At 40.4% G+C, this 15,692-nt stretch overlaps 2 protein-coding genes across 3 annotated transcripts; one reads left to right on the top strand and one right to left on the bottom strand.

The window, feature by feature from the left end:
* Nucleotides 1-93: 93 nt before the first annotated feature.
* tfb2m (transcription factor B2, mitochondrial) lies at nucleotides 94-11,529 on the bottom strand. 2 transcript variants are annotated; one of them, XM_007898403.2, is made up of 9 exons: nucleotides 11,421-11,529; nucleotides 9,860-10,289; nucleotides 8,337-8,428; nucleotides 6,263-6,416; nucleotides 3,679-3,827; nucleotides 3,501-3,590; nucleotides 2,684-2,743; nucleotides 1,782-1,933; nucleotides 94-658 (listed from the first exon to the last, which is right to left on the bottom strand). In XM_007898403.2, exons 2-9 carry the CDS (start codon nucleotides 10,275-10,277, stop codon nucleotides 460-462), a joined length of 1,314 nt encoding a protein of 437 aa, XP_007896594.1. In that variant the 5' UTR covers nucleotides 10,278-10,289; nucleotides 11,421-11,529; the 3' UTR covers nucleotides 94-459. The 2 variants fall into 2 exon arrangements, with proteins under 2 accessions (XP_007896594.1, XP_007896593.1); XM_007898402.2 differs by lacking the exon at nucleotides 11,421-11,529 and adding an exon at nucleotides 10,674-10,901.
* On the top strand, nucleotides 11,520-14,785 carry LOC103181741 (non-histone chromosomal protein HMG-14A-like). The gene is made up of 2 exons (XM_007898404.2): nucleotides 11,520-11,593; nucleotides 13,505-14,785. The coding sequence occupies exon 2, from the start codon at nucleotides 13,534-13,536 to the stop codon at nucleotides 13,852-13,854; it is 321 nt and encodes a 106-aa protein (XP_007896595.1). The 5' UTR covers nucleotides 11,520-11,593; nucleotides 13,505-13,533; the 3' UTR covers nucleotides 13,855-14,785.
* Nucleotides 14,786-15,692: the final 907 nt, after the last annotated feature.

Genomic DNA, 15,692 nt, shown 5'->3' with positions numbered 1-15,692 from the left:
GCTTGTTAGATATTGGAGCTCCACTGCATATCTATATTCACCAAACACTTGCCTTTTCATTATAAAACTGCTAATAAATACTCTGAATATTGCTAACCCAAAACATTTAATTTGGAGATATTAAATAATTACAAATGTACAAATTAAAATACATAATGTAAATATAACTGATCTGTAGGAGATGACGCTTCATTATTCACTGTCATTTGACTGGACTCTGGTCTTCAATATTTACTTTGAGGATTGTGGTTACTGAGCAAACATCTTCTTGGTTACAGAAGGTAAGAGGACATGAGAGAACAGGGTAGAAATGAAAATATAGAAAGTACAATTGTTAACATTCAAACCTAAAAATGTTTCCAATGTACACAAACCAATTTAAAAAAAGATTCTTAATTAACAATTACATCTGCATGCCTTTCACACACCTTTGTCATTCGGGATTGAAGAACAGAGCAGTTATAATTCAAAGTGTGGCAAAGTGGAGTTTATGTTCTCTAAAATCTCCTTATATAACCAGCTTTGCCTGAAGTCTTGTGAATGTTCCATTGCTTGAAAAAGCTGTTTGTATACATCAGGGTACACATGACCTGTGAAAATGTTCTTTGGTATATCCAACTGCAATAGTAATTTCTCTCCACATCCAGGACTCCAAGAGCTTGGGATCAGTTGAAAGAGAGTGGGGAAAAAAATATTTTAGGTTGAGCGTCTCTTCAAATGGAATAAAAGATTAACTGACTGTTTCTGAATTTAGGAGAATTAGAAAAGGGAACCAGATCAGTACATCACTACTGACTGATTGTCAGTGCATTGCATTTTATTAAACTAACTGAGGTTAAATGAGGTCATAAGCAGAGGAGAGAAACTCAGTTCAGAATTTTTAATGTTGTTAATAAGGTCCTACATTATGTAATGGTTATTTGTCACTGTTTTACTTTAAATTCACATTTCTTGAAAGAATAACAATTTTTTAAAAATGTGATAATAGATCAAAGACAGCCTTTTTTTTAAAAAGCCTGACCAAATTATCAAACATTTGGCAATTCAGGATTTGATAAGCAGCGTTTAATCTCAATGCAAGGGGAGTGGCGAGTCAAATAGGATGGAAACAAAATTTAATTTTAAAGTGTCTTTTTTGTGGTATTGGTGGGGAAACAGGGACTTTGTGTAGTTTTTCTGCAGCTAAGAGCAGCATTTAGCAGGGGCTTAGGAGAAGGTCATACACCTTCCTGAATATTCATGGTAAAAGGCTCAGAAAACTGAGATGGAAAGTAGAACTAAATTTAGTCAATAAAGGTATCAACTATTTAAACATCAATTTTGGTAACATACTGGGACAAAGACCTATAGAACTGGAACTCTAACGTGAGACCAAAATATTTTATATATACATTATTATACACAAGGTATCTCAATAGCATTGATTCTGGAAAGGAAGGCTCTTAACAACTAGACAGTTTACATACGTTTTTCTGATTATTGGCAAAAGCCGTTGCCAACAGCTGAATATCCAATGTCCATCTTATCAGCTGAAGGAAATGCAAGGGGAAAGGAACACAAGACATTCTCTAGCTAAAAGGGTCAATAGGGAAACAATAGTGATGGCCCCAAATCCACAGTGCAGTGCACCATCACGGTTGGAAAGAGTTGGAGAGGAAAAGATAGAAAAGTGCAATGTTCAGGTTTTCACTTAGAATAATGAAGAAATTACTAAGAGGTTTACTGAAGTAGCTTTCAGACTAATAGTGTAGTTTAATGCTCACACTTTTAAGTATACATACTTTAGTTGGTCAATCAGTTTTGCTTTGCGTTTTGTAAGACATTGTTTCATCATCAAAACTAGTGTCGCAGAATTGGCAGTTGTCAAAGTCTCGTTAAATAAGTCCTTGCGTGGAGTCATTCGCACAAGACACAGATGATCATTTGTTAACGTCTAAGAGGAAATTATGAAGACAATAATGTTAATACAATTTTGTATTTAAAAAGCACATCTGAAAAAATATTTAAAACTGGCAATACTGTATATTTATGGTAAACGTTTAAAAGGAAATTTGTTCCAATAACTGTACATACAAGGATAATTTCATATAAATTAGTGTTTACCCTACAATACCTTTTAAAATAGTTAATGTTAATATGCAACTGGGTTTCACATTCAGGGAATTGAGAATGTTGTTGGCTCTGTGAATGCCTGAATGTGCGTGCCTTTCATGTCGGGTAACAACTCAATGCATTAGAGTGGAAACCCAAACATGATAAGGTAAGCGAGAGGTAAGGGAGTTGAAAGCAGAGAGGGAGGGTGCGAGACAGAGGAGTTTGTGGAGCAGAGGGAGCAGGTAGAAGAGGGACTGGAAGAAATTGCAGAGCTTGGATGGGGCAATGGCGTGGAGGCATTTGAAACACAGAATAAGAATCTTGAAGTCAAAATTGCTGCTCAGAGGAGGCTAATTGACCTATAGTATCTGTGCTGCTGGAATCTGTAATGCCCAAACAAACATGAACATAATTTAACTTCTCCTCAAAGGGACAGCATCTCCCTCAGTGTGGCATTGGAGTTTCAGCCTAAATTATAAGCTCAAGTCCTGGTGTGGTACTTGAACCTAGAACCTTCCGACAAAGAGGACAGTGCCATCAACTGGGCAGACTAAAGAATCAAGTTGGCAAACATTAAGTAAAAACATACCCCCTTTCTTGGTCCTCCAGAACCATTTTTTGAATTTGTAACAAAAGATGACCACGGTTCCTAAACAGAAACAATATCAAATTGCAGATCAACTGTGTAAGATGTCAGTTATAATTCTGATATACCATACACCGCAATTAATAATAATAATAATGCTTGCATTTGATATCGGGCCTTATCACATCTTCAAGACATCTCAAATCGCTTCGCAGAATATACTGTAAAGTGAATTGACTGAATATTTTGTGGGTGAAACAATTGGCTTAATAAACATTAACAGGGGGGAGGGGCATGAGAAGTTCAACTACTTAAGGAAACATTGTATCAGGCTAAGCATTTTCAAGTTGTAAAATATTAATTTTACAGTTGCTTAACATTAAAATATCCATATTACTTCTAGCAGTTTTCTTACCTGAATAAAATACAATTATTGACCAGCTCAGGAAAGTTAAAATACCTTTTACTATTTGAATCCAGACCAAATTAAGCCCAACAATGCGAGGATATTGAAGTGACATGAACAGATGAAAATTCTGATCATTGAATAAAAAGAAAAATCTTGTGATCCTAACACCCACACGAGACTCTAGGTGTTTGGCCACCAGAGAAATCACTGAGCGTAAACATCTACAAATAAATGCCCTGTCCATTATTCAAAAAAATATATGTAGTGAATGGTCTGGACAGTGAATTGATTTGTGTTTTCACTCAAAGTGATTTCTCTGGTGGCCAAAGACCTTGGATTTCTTGTGCTGTGTCAGGATCACAGGATATTTTCCTTTAATTGAAGGATCAGAATATTAAATAAAATACTTACCATGTGTAACAGCTGTATATCACAGGCCATCTGCCACAACGCACTCAGTGCCTGATAATGCCTCAGATTTCCAGGCTGTGCTATCAGTTTCTAGATATAAAAAAATCTTCATTTTAACAAACTAAAGTGAAATGTATACATACATGCATACACCAACATATTCAAAAAGGAAAAGTACCGTGTATTCTTTTTCACTAATGAACATGTCAAGTTCCACTCTTCCATACTGGAACAAAGAGATCCGCTCAAACAGAGAGTAAATGAGCTTCCAAAGCATGTTGCGCTCATTCTTTTGAGAGAAGATACCAACCACTTTTACTGGAATATCTGGAAATAAATAGAATTGAAAGATTTCAGAGAACATGTGCTTGGGTTTCTTTCATTTACAGCAGTGGTGGCCAACCTTTATGGTCGACCAACAAAATAAATTTTCTTGATCTGTGCCATAAATCAAGAAAAAAATTAAAACATACCATTGATCAAACAGACTTACCCAGACTCGTGCAAATGTTTGAGGGAGCACTTCTTGACAGCTCCACGGGCCTCTTCTGGCCCATAGGCCACAGGTTGCCCACACTGATTTACAGTAAGTTAATACGATCTGCTGACAGATTTATTTCTCTATTGCTTACAGCCCAATCATCCTCACTGAACATTTGATTTTCTTCCTCCTTCACAGACTTGTGTTAGCCATCAGATGATTAGAAAAGCACTTAAATAAATAAAGCAACCATCTTTCTTCTGACACAATAATGAAATCAATATGCTTTAAGAGTTTTATTAGATTTACAGTTTACCATAAATAGGTTAGTCAATAAACCATATAGGAAAGCCTCCAAATGTATTAAATTTTGTTGAATCATAATATGAATATTGTTTATCTTCGCTCTTTCCCTTTCTCCCAATTTAAAATTACAAGATTTTAAGATTGCCTGTTTGGTTTCTTTGTTTCTGTACAATCCTATAACTTCCTATTACAGTATCAAGTTGTTAACTAAACAGAATGCCACTCTTTCTGATAACTTATTCCAGCTACCAATTACTGTTTGTAAACAAAACACACTCCTTTGTATTAATCTGTAAACCTGCCGTTTACAATCCTGAACGTGTAGTGTGGTCACTTGTCTTGCTGTCTTCACACATCTCAAAATATTGTTCCAATGTTTACTTTCTTTATCATGTTGAGCCATTTTACATATCTTTACAGTAGCTTCAATATAAACAGATTTTACTTTTAAAACTAATCGTTTCCAAGTCCCAACGGGCAAGATGTTCTGCAGTGTGTTAATTTGACACTAAATTATGTTTAAATTGCTGCTGACATACACAAAGCACACTAAGGAGAGCTTGGACAATGCTGAAATGCAAGCTTTGGTAGGTAGTGTCAATATCAAATTAGGTGGAATTAAAAGGGAACAAGCAAACAGAATATGGATAGATTGACGACCTGAGCTGATATTTAGTGTTGTAAATACAAAGCAAGATGGATCCTAGAATCTTAGAAATTTACAACACAGAAAGCAGCCATTTGGCCTATCAAGTCTGCATCAGCTCTCAACTATTAATTTAATCCCACAATCCTGCCTTATTCCTATAGCCTTCCAAGCTTCAACCCTTCAAATATCTATCAACTTCCCTCTTGAAATCCACAATGGTCTCTGCCTCTACACCTAAAATTTGGCAGGGCATTCCACATGCCAACAATTCAGTAAAATAAATCATCCAAGCTTTCCTTTAGTTTTTCTTGTGACTCTCACAACTTTAGCCCCTAGTCACTGATATCCTTACAAGTGGAAATAGCTTCTCTCTATTAGCCCTGTTAATACCCCTCATACTTTTGTACATCTCCATCTGTTCCTCGCTCAACTTCCCTGCTCCAATGAAAATAAGACCCAACTTCTCAAATCTCTTCTTATAACTAAAACCCTGATATTATTCTTGTAAATCCCTATATCCCCTTGAAGGCTTGAACATCTGTCCTGAAATGAGGTGCCCAAAACTGAACATAGTACTCCAGCTGTGACCTAACTAATAATTTATATAAAGTTAGCATTATCGCTTTACTTTTGGGTTCTATTCCCCCAAAATCGCTCTGGGACGCTACTCTGCATGAGGGGCGCTACATAAATGCAAGTTGTTGTTGTATAAAACTCAGAATACTATTAGCTTTTTCCATAAACCTTTCCACTTGCATTGCCATTCTTAAGAACTTTTGTACCGACACTCCCAAGGTTATTTGCTCCACTGCTCCTTGCAAGATACTGCCATTCACTATATACTCCCTACCCCTGTTTTTACTACCATGGCAAATCATTTCACATTTTACTTAATTAAACTTCACCTACCACTGATCTGCTCATTGCACTAATCTAAGTCTTTCCCCATTCTCTTGCCATCCATCTCACTGTTCGCTATGCCTACTAGCTTGGAATGATTACCCACAGATTATAACTCACTTCAAAAACTTAACCATCTGAAATGTAAAGGAATCTAATGATTACATTAATATTGTACATTCAACCAATCACATCTGTATAAAAGAGCAATTTAATTGGGGGCTTTGGTTCATTTCAGTACTGAGATTAAGCTAATACACAGTGTGCATCAACATTCTTTGAAAAATCGAGCATAATGTTATCTTTTGTGAAGAGTTCACGGGTACCCACAGAATGTTACTCAAGCACCATCTACTGGATTTTCAACCACATTACTGCTCAATTAGTTTCTATACAAAAACTCGCAGAATCTGGAAAAATAGTTACCTGCAGTCCAAGGTACCTCTGATATCCCCAGGTCACTGAAAAGCTTCTCAGAAAACATAGCTGGAGGTGTCATTGAGCCATGGCCAATTGGATCCAGTTTGAAGAAATCGCAATGAACCACCTTTAACTGCCCATCGAGCTGGTTTTCTAGAGACTGAACATGTATTTCAATTAGAAAATGTTTTCCAACTCATTTTATAAGCCCCATCTCTAATCCTCTTTTCCTTTCCAAGGTCTTTGAAATAGTTGTTGCTTCCCAGCTTCACTCCTTGCTCTCCTGCCACTCCTTTTACACCCAATTCTATCTCTCTGCCTCCACCCTCGACGCCTGGACCACTGCTGTCCTGAGAAAATGTCTGTCGGACATCAAGTCCTGGATGAGAGCCAACTTTCTACAGTTGAACATCAGCCAGACCGAGGCTCTCCTGATTGCCTCCCGTCAGCGCCTCCTCACCTCAGCCACTGGCAGCATTAGTATCTACGGATGCACACTCCACCTCACCGAGCCAGTCAGGAACCTGGGCATCTTGTTCGACCCTCAACTGTCCTTTCTCTCCCACCTCCGCAACATTGCCCGACTCTGCCACTGCCTCACCTCCCAGGCCGTTGAAACTGTCATAAATGCCTTCGTTACAACCAGGCTCGACTAAACCAATGCTCTGCTCGTCGGCCTCCCCAACTCTTCCCTCTGCAAGCTGAAGATCATTCAGAAGTCTTCAGCTCTTGTCCTCTCCTGCACCAGGCTCTGTGACCCCATCGCACCCACCCTCGCCCGGCTCCATTGGCTCCCCATCCCTCAGAGGATTGAGTTCAAAATTGTCACCCTCACCTTCAAGGCCCTCCATGGCCTTGCCCGCTCCTACCTGCTAACCCCTTATCAACCTGTCTGCTCTCTCCGCTCAGCAGGCTCCGGCCTGCTCCACATTTCCTATCCGGCCTGCCCCACCAATGGCGGTCGTGCCCCCATCCTCGGAACTCCATCCCACATTCCCTTCGCATTGCTCCCTTCCTTGCCTCCTTCAAGGCACGCCTCAAGACCCTCCTCTTCGACCCTGTCTTTGGCCACCCTCCCTGATCCCAACTCCGCCCTCCCCCAACCCCAGGTCCTAATCCCTCAGTCCCGACGTGAAAGGCACTTTACAAATATAATTTTGTATTGTACTGTCGAATACTTATGTTTCCTATATTTATGGTGTGTGGCAGTTAATGTAAATATATTAAACATAGCCAGAAAGATAGGTCAGCTCCCCTCACCAGTGTATGTTGATACAGTATCGGGGCCTGAGAGTAGCTTTGATTAGGGAATTGTATTTGGGGATCCAACAAAGGGTTAAAAAGACAATACCCATTCAGGCACAACTCCAATTCAAATCCTTATATCACATCTGGCCCCTCACTTCAACATGATAAGGCGCTATATGAAATGCCAGAATTATTATTATTACACTGAATCTCTTGCAAAAACACCTGCAGGAGTGCCCTCCCCCAAATGGAAGCAAAGGGGAGACCTGTGGGACATTCCAGAGGGGGTACAATAGGCTTGTGGGAAACATGCATCAGTAAGGAGCAGCTTGAGTGAATGCCCAAGTCTCTTTCCTTCCCCCAATTGTGTGTATTAAGGAGGTGATTTTTATTTGTTGTCATTTTCTTTGCATAACATCTTGCAAGCATCCTTTATTTCCTCTAATCTCCAAACCTATACCTTCGGTGTGAAAGGATAAGAGTCAGGCCTGAAGATGGGCAGTATACCTATCGAGGAGACAATATGGGTTAAAAAACATAATAGCCTTGATCACACCGCAACCCTAAAACTGACTGCTGCTGTCGTACACACTTAGGGAAAAGCAAGCGGCAACAGCAACATCAAGGAGCTAAGAAGTGGTGGAGCAGAAAGGCTTCCATTTAACTCAGTGACGTGAATCATGGAAACAATTGACGAGGAGACCCACTAGTCTGCCCCAAATCCAAATCCCCCAATTAAAACCTCATCATTAAGACAATGCATTTAATCAGAACTAAACAATTCATTAGCCATTTAGTTGGGTTAACTGACAAAGAAAAAATTAAGCCGTACCTGTAAATGAGGCAAAAAATGCTTCTCACTCTCCAGAGCTATCACTCTACGTGCTCCAGCATTCAGCAATGAACGAGTGAGAACACCAGGGCCTAAAAACAACAACAACTTGCATTTATTTATATAGCACCCTTCATGTGGAGTAGTCAGAGCACTTAACAATGGTGGAGCTTGACGCTGTGATGGGGAGAGGGGTTTGATGACCATAGGCATGGTCGAAGAGGGAGGTCTTCAGGTGTGATCTGAAGACGGACAAGGAGGAGGAAAGGTATGGTCCCACTAAGGTGGATAAATGCATGGAAAAGGGTTTCGGCTGCGTTGGGTGGTACAGATCAGTCATGATCTAATAGAATGGTGAATAGGCTTGAATGGCCTAGTCCTGCGCATACATTGAGCATATAGTGTCAGAACAAGGTTCTAACATAGTTTGAGCATGCACGAGTATGACCTCTCCTCCACCCCCCCCAAAAAACATGCTACATTTGGGAAAAAGTGTAATGTGAGCAATATTGCCCAAATTCTATCTTATGGTTAGGGCAGTTTAAATTACAGAAGATTGGATAGCACAACAAGATAGTAGTTCAGACCTTTCTCTTTGAACATCTCGTTTTAAATCCAGGCCCAACTCAACATAGCTCAGTTAGCAGCACCTCCCCTTTCAAGTCAGAAGATTGTAGGTTCAAGTCCCATGTCGGGACTTGGAGCTCATCATCTTGGAACAACATCTTAGCTGATGCTCCAAAGCAGTGCTGGAGATGTGCTGCATTGTTGAAGGTGCCATCTTTTGGATGAGAATTTAAACTGAGGACCCTTCTCCTTGTTCAGGTGAACTTTAAAAGTCCCATGGCACAATTTGAAAAGTGAAGGGAGTTTCTCACAGTGTCCTGGCCAACAACCCCCCCCCCCCACAATAAAATTGATCATTCACTTTTTGGCTGTCTGCAGAACACTGCTGTGTTCAAATTGGCTGCCATGTTGGTCCATAAAACACACAGCAACTCCACTTTACGGTATAACCTGGGAGGCATTTTGGGACTTCCTCACTATATGAAAAGGCGCTATACCATATGTAGGGATTATTATTAATAATTTTGTTTTTCCTTTGACAGTTGAAGTACCACATGAAATATGTTTTGACTATGTCAACTGAGTTCCTAGTGATGCATGTTCACACAAAACTGATCATGGTTCAACATTGAACCAAAAGGCTGTGAACTTTTCTATCTGCTGCCGGTGGTCATCCCAGTCTGGGTTAAAGCACAAAATCAAAGAACCCTGGGGGACCTCACTGTACAACACTGCTGTACTACACTTAACCTGATATAGCTTGCTGCTGAGTGAAAAGTGTAGTCCCCCAATATCAAACCTTCCTAATATTCTCTCCTTGCAGGAAACACTCAACCCCCATTCAATACACTAATCCTCAACAAGATTAACCAAATAATCTGTGGAAATTGGATAAATAGATACAAACATCTGAATTTAGAAGAATTCATGAACAATGCATATAAGAGTACACTTACCTGGATTACACTCAAACAAGATGGCTCTATCTTCAGAAAGATCATCATCAAGACATTCTGTAACTACATTTGCCAGATCGGGATTGATAATAAACTTTCTTTTCTGCTTTCCCTTTTTAGTGAGTTCTTCAATGTCCCCTAAATCCAGAAAATCAAACCTGGATAATGGTCTCTGTTGTTTTGAGGCAAAATGTGAACTTGCCACTGCTGACAAGTTTCTCTGGGTTTTTCCACAGTAGGTTGAATATTTGTTATACTTTTTTGGTGATTGAGAGAATGGTGCTCCATTTATTGCAGAACTAGGCACAAGTGAATGAGATCTTACTGAATGCTGGAGTAGTGACAGCGGGCAGTCACATGCTCTGCAGGAAACTGTTCGTAGTGTGAAAAATAAAGACTTGTAACCCAACATTGACATTTTAGTTGTGATCTGAAAGAAGAAATATTTTATCATTGAGAACAGATTGTATTAGAAATCATATCTGCTGTATCTGGCACACTGGTGAGTTGTTGTCGCCACTGTAAAGTCAGAATTCCCAGTCACGTTTAGTTTTAAACTGTACGAGAACAACAATGTCAGGACAAATACAGTTGTCAGATCAGTTATCAATTCAATAATATATTCCAAATAATAATTTCAGAAATGCATTGCTTATGTTCGTTATTGATTTCTAATTAAGATGACTTCTGAAGGTATTTTGAAAACACTAAACAATATTTAACAACAAATCCAAAATTGCTTTTTGAAATTGCTTATTTAATATACCACTGTTTACAAATGAGTATGAAATCTTCACTAGTGAAGGTTACTCACTTGTAACATCCACTCGTTGTGCATTGGAAGACTTTTTGGTGAATGTATGTAGAATTTAAATTAAAAAAAAATATTTCCGATTGCCTCGAACTGGGCCCAACTAATGTGACTAATACATGGGCGGCCTTTCCAGTGGTTTGGACACCATCACTATAACTGAAAAACGACACAAGAAGCTACTGAGATATTTTATTAAATGTTGGAAATGGAGATTCCCCAAATCCATTATTAACTCACAAGAAGTCGCAGCTCTGATGGCAGTTCACGCCTCGCACAGTGGGTCATCAGGTTAAATAACCACATGTTATACAATGCAAAGCCCTATATTATTGTTTTCAACAGAACAATCGACAGTTGATTGAATCTAAAATTACAACAGTAAAATGCTGACAATTCAAAGCAAGTCCCAGTCATGTCTGAAGCAGCAACGTGAACCTTAGTCCGACCAAAACCGGCGACTGCAAATCTACCGATTTATTTCCAGATTACAGATAACAGGAGGAGGAAAGCGATTAAAAGCGAAATAAATGCAGTGTTTACGCTTTTAACTGCAGAGCACTCTGGTGACAAATAAGCACAGATGGGGGGTTGATGACCTCCCTCCCTCCTGAAAGCTGCTAATAGATGTTGCCCACTCTGCTTTCTGTTTACTTGGCATCAGCCTGGCAGGTGCTCACTGCCACCTCCCCTCCCCTGCCCTCCCTGCCTGCCCTGCCCTGCCCTCCCTGCCCTGTACACAGTGCTCACCTGGGCAGCACGAGGCGCTCAGCCTCCGGCTCGCGGGTCTCAGCTCGCGCACTCGCCGCGCTCCGCTCACTGCGCAGCCGCACTGGTCGCCATTGTGACATTGACCGGACGGGCGCGCGCGCGCGGCAACACCGACGTCAGAGCGGCCGCCGAGCACGAGGTTTCGTCCCGCAGTGAGTCAGTTAGTGAAAGCGCCGCCGGTACCGGCCGCTCGGCCCCGCCAGCCCGGCCCCGACACCCGCTTGATCACCCTCTCGGTGTGTCGATCGACCGTCGGGATTTCCCCCCCCCTCCCCCGAGGAAATTGTTTGGAGAGTTTACGCTTCTCCCCCGCCCCTCCCCCAGCGCAGCTTCCGGAACGTTCAATAACACGCGGGGAGCATGCGCGGGGAGCAGGGGGAGGGGGGGCGGGCGGGTGGTGCACCAGTGTAAGAGCTCCCCCCTTCCCCTCGCCCCGGGTGAGCGCGGCTGAAGCTCAGCACAAACGTTCCGCGGCGCGGACCTGCTTTGTCCACCGCCCTCAATGCTCCCGGAGTGAAGCTAAATAATAATGATATTGACACGATTTCCCTTCCAACCCCGCTTTTGAAGTTTAAAGCTTCTTGTTTACACCTTTTATTGCCCTTAACAATACTGCCGTGCCCTTTGTTATTGTTTGAGCTTTGTTTTAGATATATATATCTAATCAGACATGATTTGCACTGAGATTTTTATGTCTTAACATGTTAACAATATTGCAGTTATCACAATAAATAGTAATTTAATTCCTGAAGATGGATTATTATTCTGTACGCCTTTGCTTTCACAGTTCAGCTTTCGATTGGCCTTCCAAAAGTTTCTCAAATCATAAAGTCTTCTTTTTGAAAGGTATGGACTGTAAGGCCAATTACACCCGTGTCTTGAAATGTGGAGGCATTTGTTATTTCTCAGCATATTTTCATCAGCAGGAAACAGCATAAATCAAGACTGATCTACCCCCAGGTGCACTCAAACTTTTCAAATGATTTCAAATTTGGCAAAGTTGTTCTTGTTACTGCCCCAGTAAAACACTCCCTGCAAACGTACATCCAATTAAGTACATTGGTTAAGGATATTCTGAGTGTATTTGGTAATGCGTAACGCTGGGTGAATTTGAATGTGTGGGTTGTGATAGTTTTTGTCCTACAAATTAAAAGTGGCATTGTTGTCCTGCAAAGGATCTTGACTTTGTACAAGCCCTTGCTTTCAGAACCGGTAGAACTGTACATGGTAGTTACTACAGTGACATAACTTGTTAGTAATCAATAGGTGAAATTTGTGAACAATTAGAAGGGACCATTATTTTATGGTATCCACAAATTGCAACAAAGAAGCAAAGAAAGTTGGATCTGAGAGACGTTTTAAAGACATGATAAGGCACTATATCAAATGCAAGGATTATTATTATCTGGCCAGTCAACAAATTGCCATTTTGTAGTGCAGCCAGAATAAAAGATGAACATTAAAGCGAAAAAATGAATAGCACAATGCAATTTACTTTTATATTGCAATTTTGACATTGGAAGAGTGTCTCAAATCTCTTCCATCTGAACTGGGGGTGGAAATAACCAAAAGCACAGTCAAAGAGAAGTTTTGAGATGTGCCTTGAAAGAGCGAATTGAGGCGCAAGTCGGAGGGACTTCGGGATGGAATTCCAGGGATTGGAGTTAGGATGGCTGAAAGGCTGCCTGCTGATGAACAAGGTAGGGAACAATAAAATGTTGTGCTGAGTTTGTGCTGAGCTTTGCTCAGCGAGCAAACCAAGTGGCCGGGTCCGTAGGGTTGAAGGAGGTCAAAGAGGTAGAGTGGAGCGAGACCATGGAAGGATTTAAAGGTGAAAACGAGGATCTTGAACTCAAACCACTGGGGAATGGAAAGCCAATGGATCTGAAATTGCAGTTAAATCACCATCATTAAACTTTCAATGTGTACATTTGATCATGAATCAGCTTACATGTAATTTCCTGTTGGAGTCTGTCATGACAATAGCTTGCCTAACAAAAACAGGCCCATTGTAGTTTAAGTACTTGTGAAAATTATCTCTTCTTCTTCTCCCTTTTTGCTAGTTGATTTTATTTTGATCAATCAAGTAACCATGCCGAAGAACAAGGCTACCGGACCTGTAGCAGAAGAAAAATTGGTAAAAAGGAGGTCACTTAGGTTGAGAGCGAAACCTGCTCCACCAAAACCAGCACCAAAACCAAAGAAGACAGTGGCTAAAAAAGAGAAGGCTGCCAATGATAAGAAGCAGGTTAATAAAGCACCAGCAAGAGGAAGAAAGGGAGCTAAGGGCAAAGAAGAGAGCAACCAGGAGGATGCAAAGGAAGAAACTCTCTCTGAGAATGGAAAGGCCAAAAACAGCGAGGCACAATCTGCTGAAAGCAGTGAAGAGAAAGATGCCAAGAATAGTAACTGAATCCGCCCATCATCTACATCAATAGCATCCATGCCTCCATACTGTATTGTTAACAGAGAGGAATATTTTTTATCAACTATTTTATAAAAACAAGTTTTTTTTTAGCATGAATTTAATAATGGAAACTCTCAAAACTCCATAATGTGGGGAGAATGAAAACCCCAAATAATCATTGTTTAAAATGTGATTGTCATAGTTATTCTGGTACATGGAACAAGTATAGCTGGTCGTCATTGACTTCTGTCAGAATGTCTGCATTTTAGCATCTGCATTGTACTTAAAGGTCTGAAACTAAAATTTCCAGCTAGTCTCAGTTTGTAAGACCATTTTGTCTTAAAATTTAAGATAATAATAATCCTTGCATTTGATATAGCGCCTTATCACGTCTTCGAGACGTCTCAAAGCGCTTCACAGGATAAAGATCACAAAGAATTGCTTAAAAGATTTTACACTTAATTTGGAATATGGTCCTCATTGACTGCAGTAAACTGATTTCCAAATTAAGACTGAAATGAACAATTTTCTCCAACACTGCGCAAGTTTAATTTTTAAGACAAAATTGACTTAAAGGCTACGATAAGATAGAATTTTTGGCCTCTGATCTTAAAATGTCACCAGGTATTTTTGGTGTTCAGTTACTACAAATGGGAATATTAAGCAGAAAGCTGTTTTCTGTGTCAAAACATTGCAGTTTTTGTGGATTAATTTTGTAACCAGGCAAATATTTTGGTGAAAAAACATACTGGCCTGGGAGTCTATTGATAAAAAATTTAATTTTGATTTGTCATTGTATAAAAAAATTTGTAATCATGTAAAACTAGTTTCTAATGAAAATTAATAAGTATTCTAAAAGGCAAATTGCTCCATGGACCCACTTTCTGTCGGATTTTGCGCTGGATGATTTACATTAATAAAAAAAACTCCCTCAAAATATGTTTATTTATATTATTCATCAACATTTCTCCTTGATGCTTTCTGTTCCTCTGCTACTCCAACTACTAGCTCATTTCCAACTCACCTTCCTATCTAAAGTCCTGGAACGCATTGTTAGCACTCAACTCTGCTCCCACCTTTGCCTCCTCTTCCTGCTCAAGTCCCTCCTGTCTGGCGATCCCAGTTGCAATCCCTGAGCCAATATGACCTTAGCTTCACAAATAATAAATCATTCCATTTGATGTGCAGTAAATCCCTAGCTTACCAGAAGCAAAAAACAATTCTATGAGCCCACGTGCATGTAGACTTCAGCCAGCCCAATTTTGAGCACTCTCCATCCTTTTTTGGCATTCACAGTGGTCAGGGATATCGACTTTGACAGATTGTCAGAATCCCATGAGCAGAAGATAGCTTATTCGCTATATAAAACAACAAGTTATATTTGTGCCCTTCACACAAGGTAGTGTCTCCCGAGTGCTTGACTGGCAATGTCTGACTCCGAGCCAGGGGGAGAGGGAGGCAGGAGGTGACCGTAAATACGATCAAAAATGAAGGTCTTTAGGCATGATTTGAAAGTGGGGAGGGAGGGGGCAAGGTGGAGGGATTGAGGAAGAGAGTTCCAGAGTTTCTGGGCGTAGTGACTAAAGGCACGGCCACTAATGGTGAGCGGAGGGCATGAAGGACAAACGAGATGGGGTGGAGTGGGGGTTAAGCAGATCGGATAGGTAGGGAGATGCAAGGGCATAAAGGGATTTGAAAATGAGAGGATCTTGAAATCAATTCATCTGGTAATTGGGAGCTAGTGGAGCCTGGAAAGGACTGGCGCTATCTTCAACTGCGAGATTCAAATAATTACAATGCCAGTACCAGTATCACAGTTGCACTTAGCTGGAAATTCCAGCTCG

This window comes from Callorhinchus milii, unplaced genomic scaffold, assembly GCF_018977255.1.
Source record: "Callorhinchus milii isolate IMCB2004 unplaced genomic scaffold, IMCB_Cmil_1.0 Scaffold3, whole genome shotgun sequence".
NCBI lineage: Eukaryota > Metazoa > Chordata > Chondrichthyes > Chimaeriformes > Callorhinchidae > Callorhinchus > Callorhinchus milii.
This window is presented reverse-complemented; position numbering and strand designations above follow the sequence as displayed.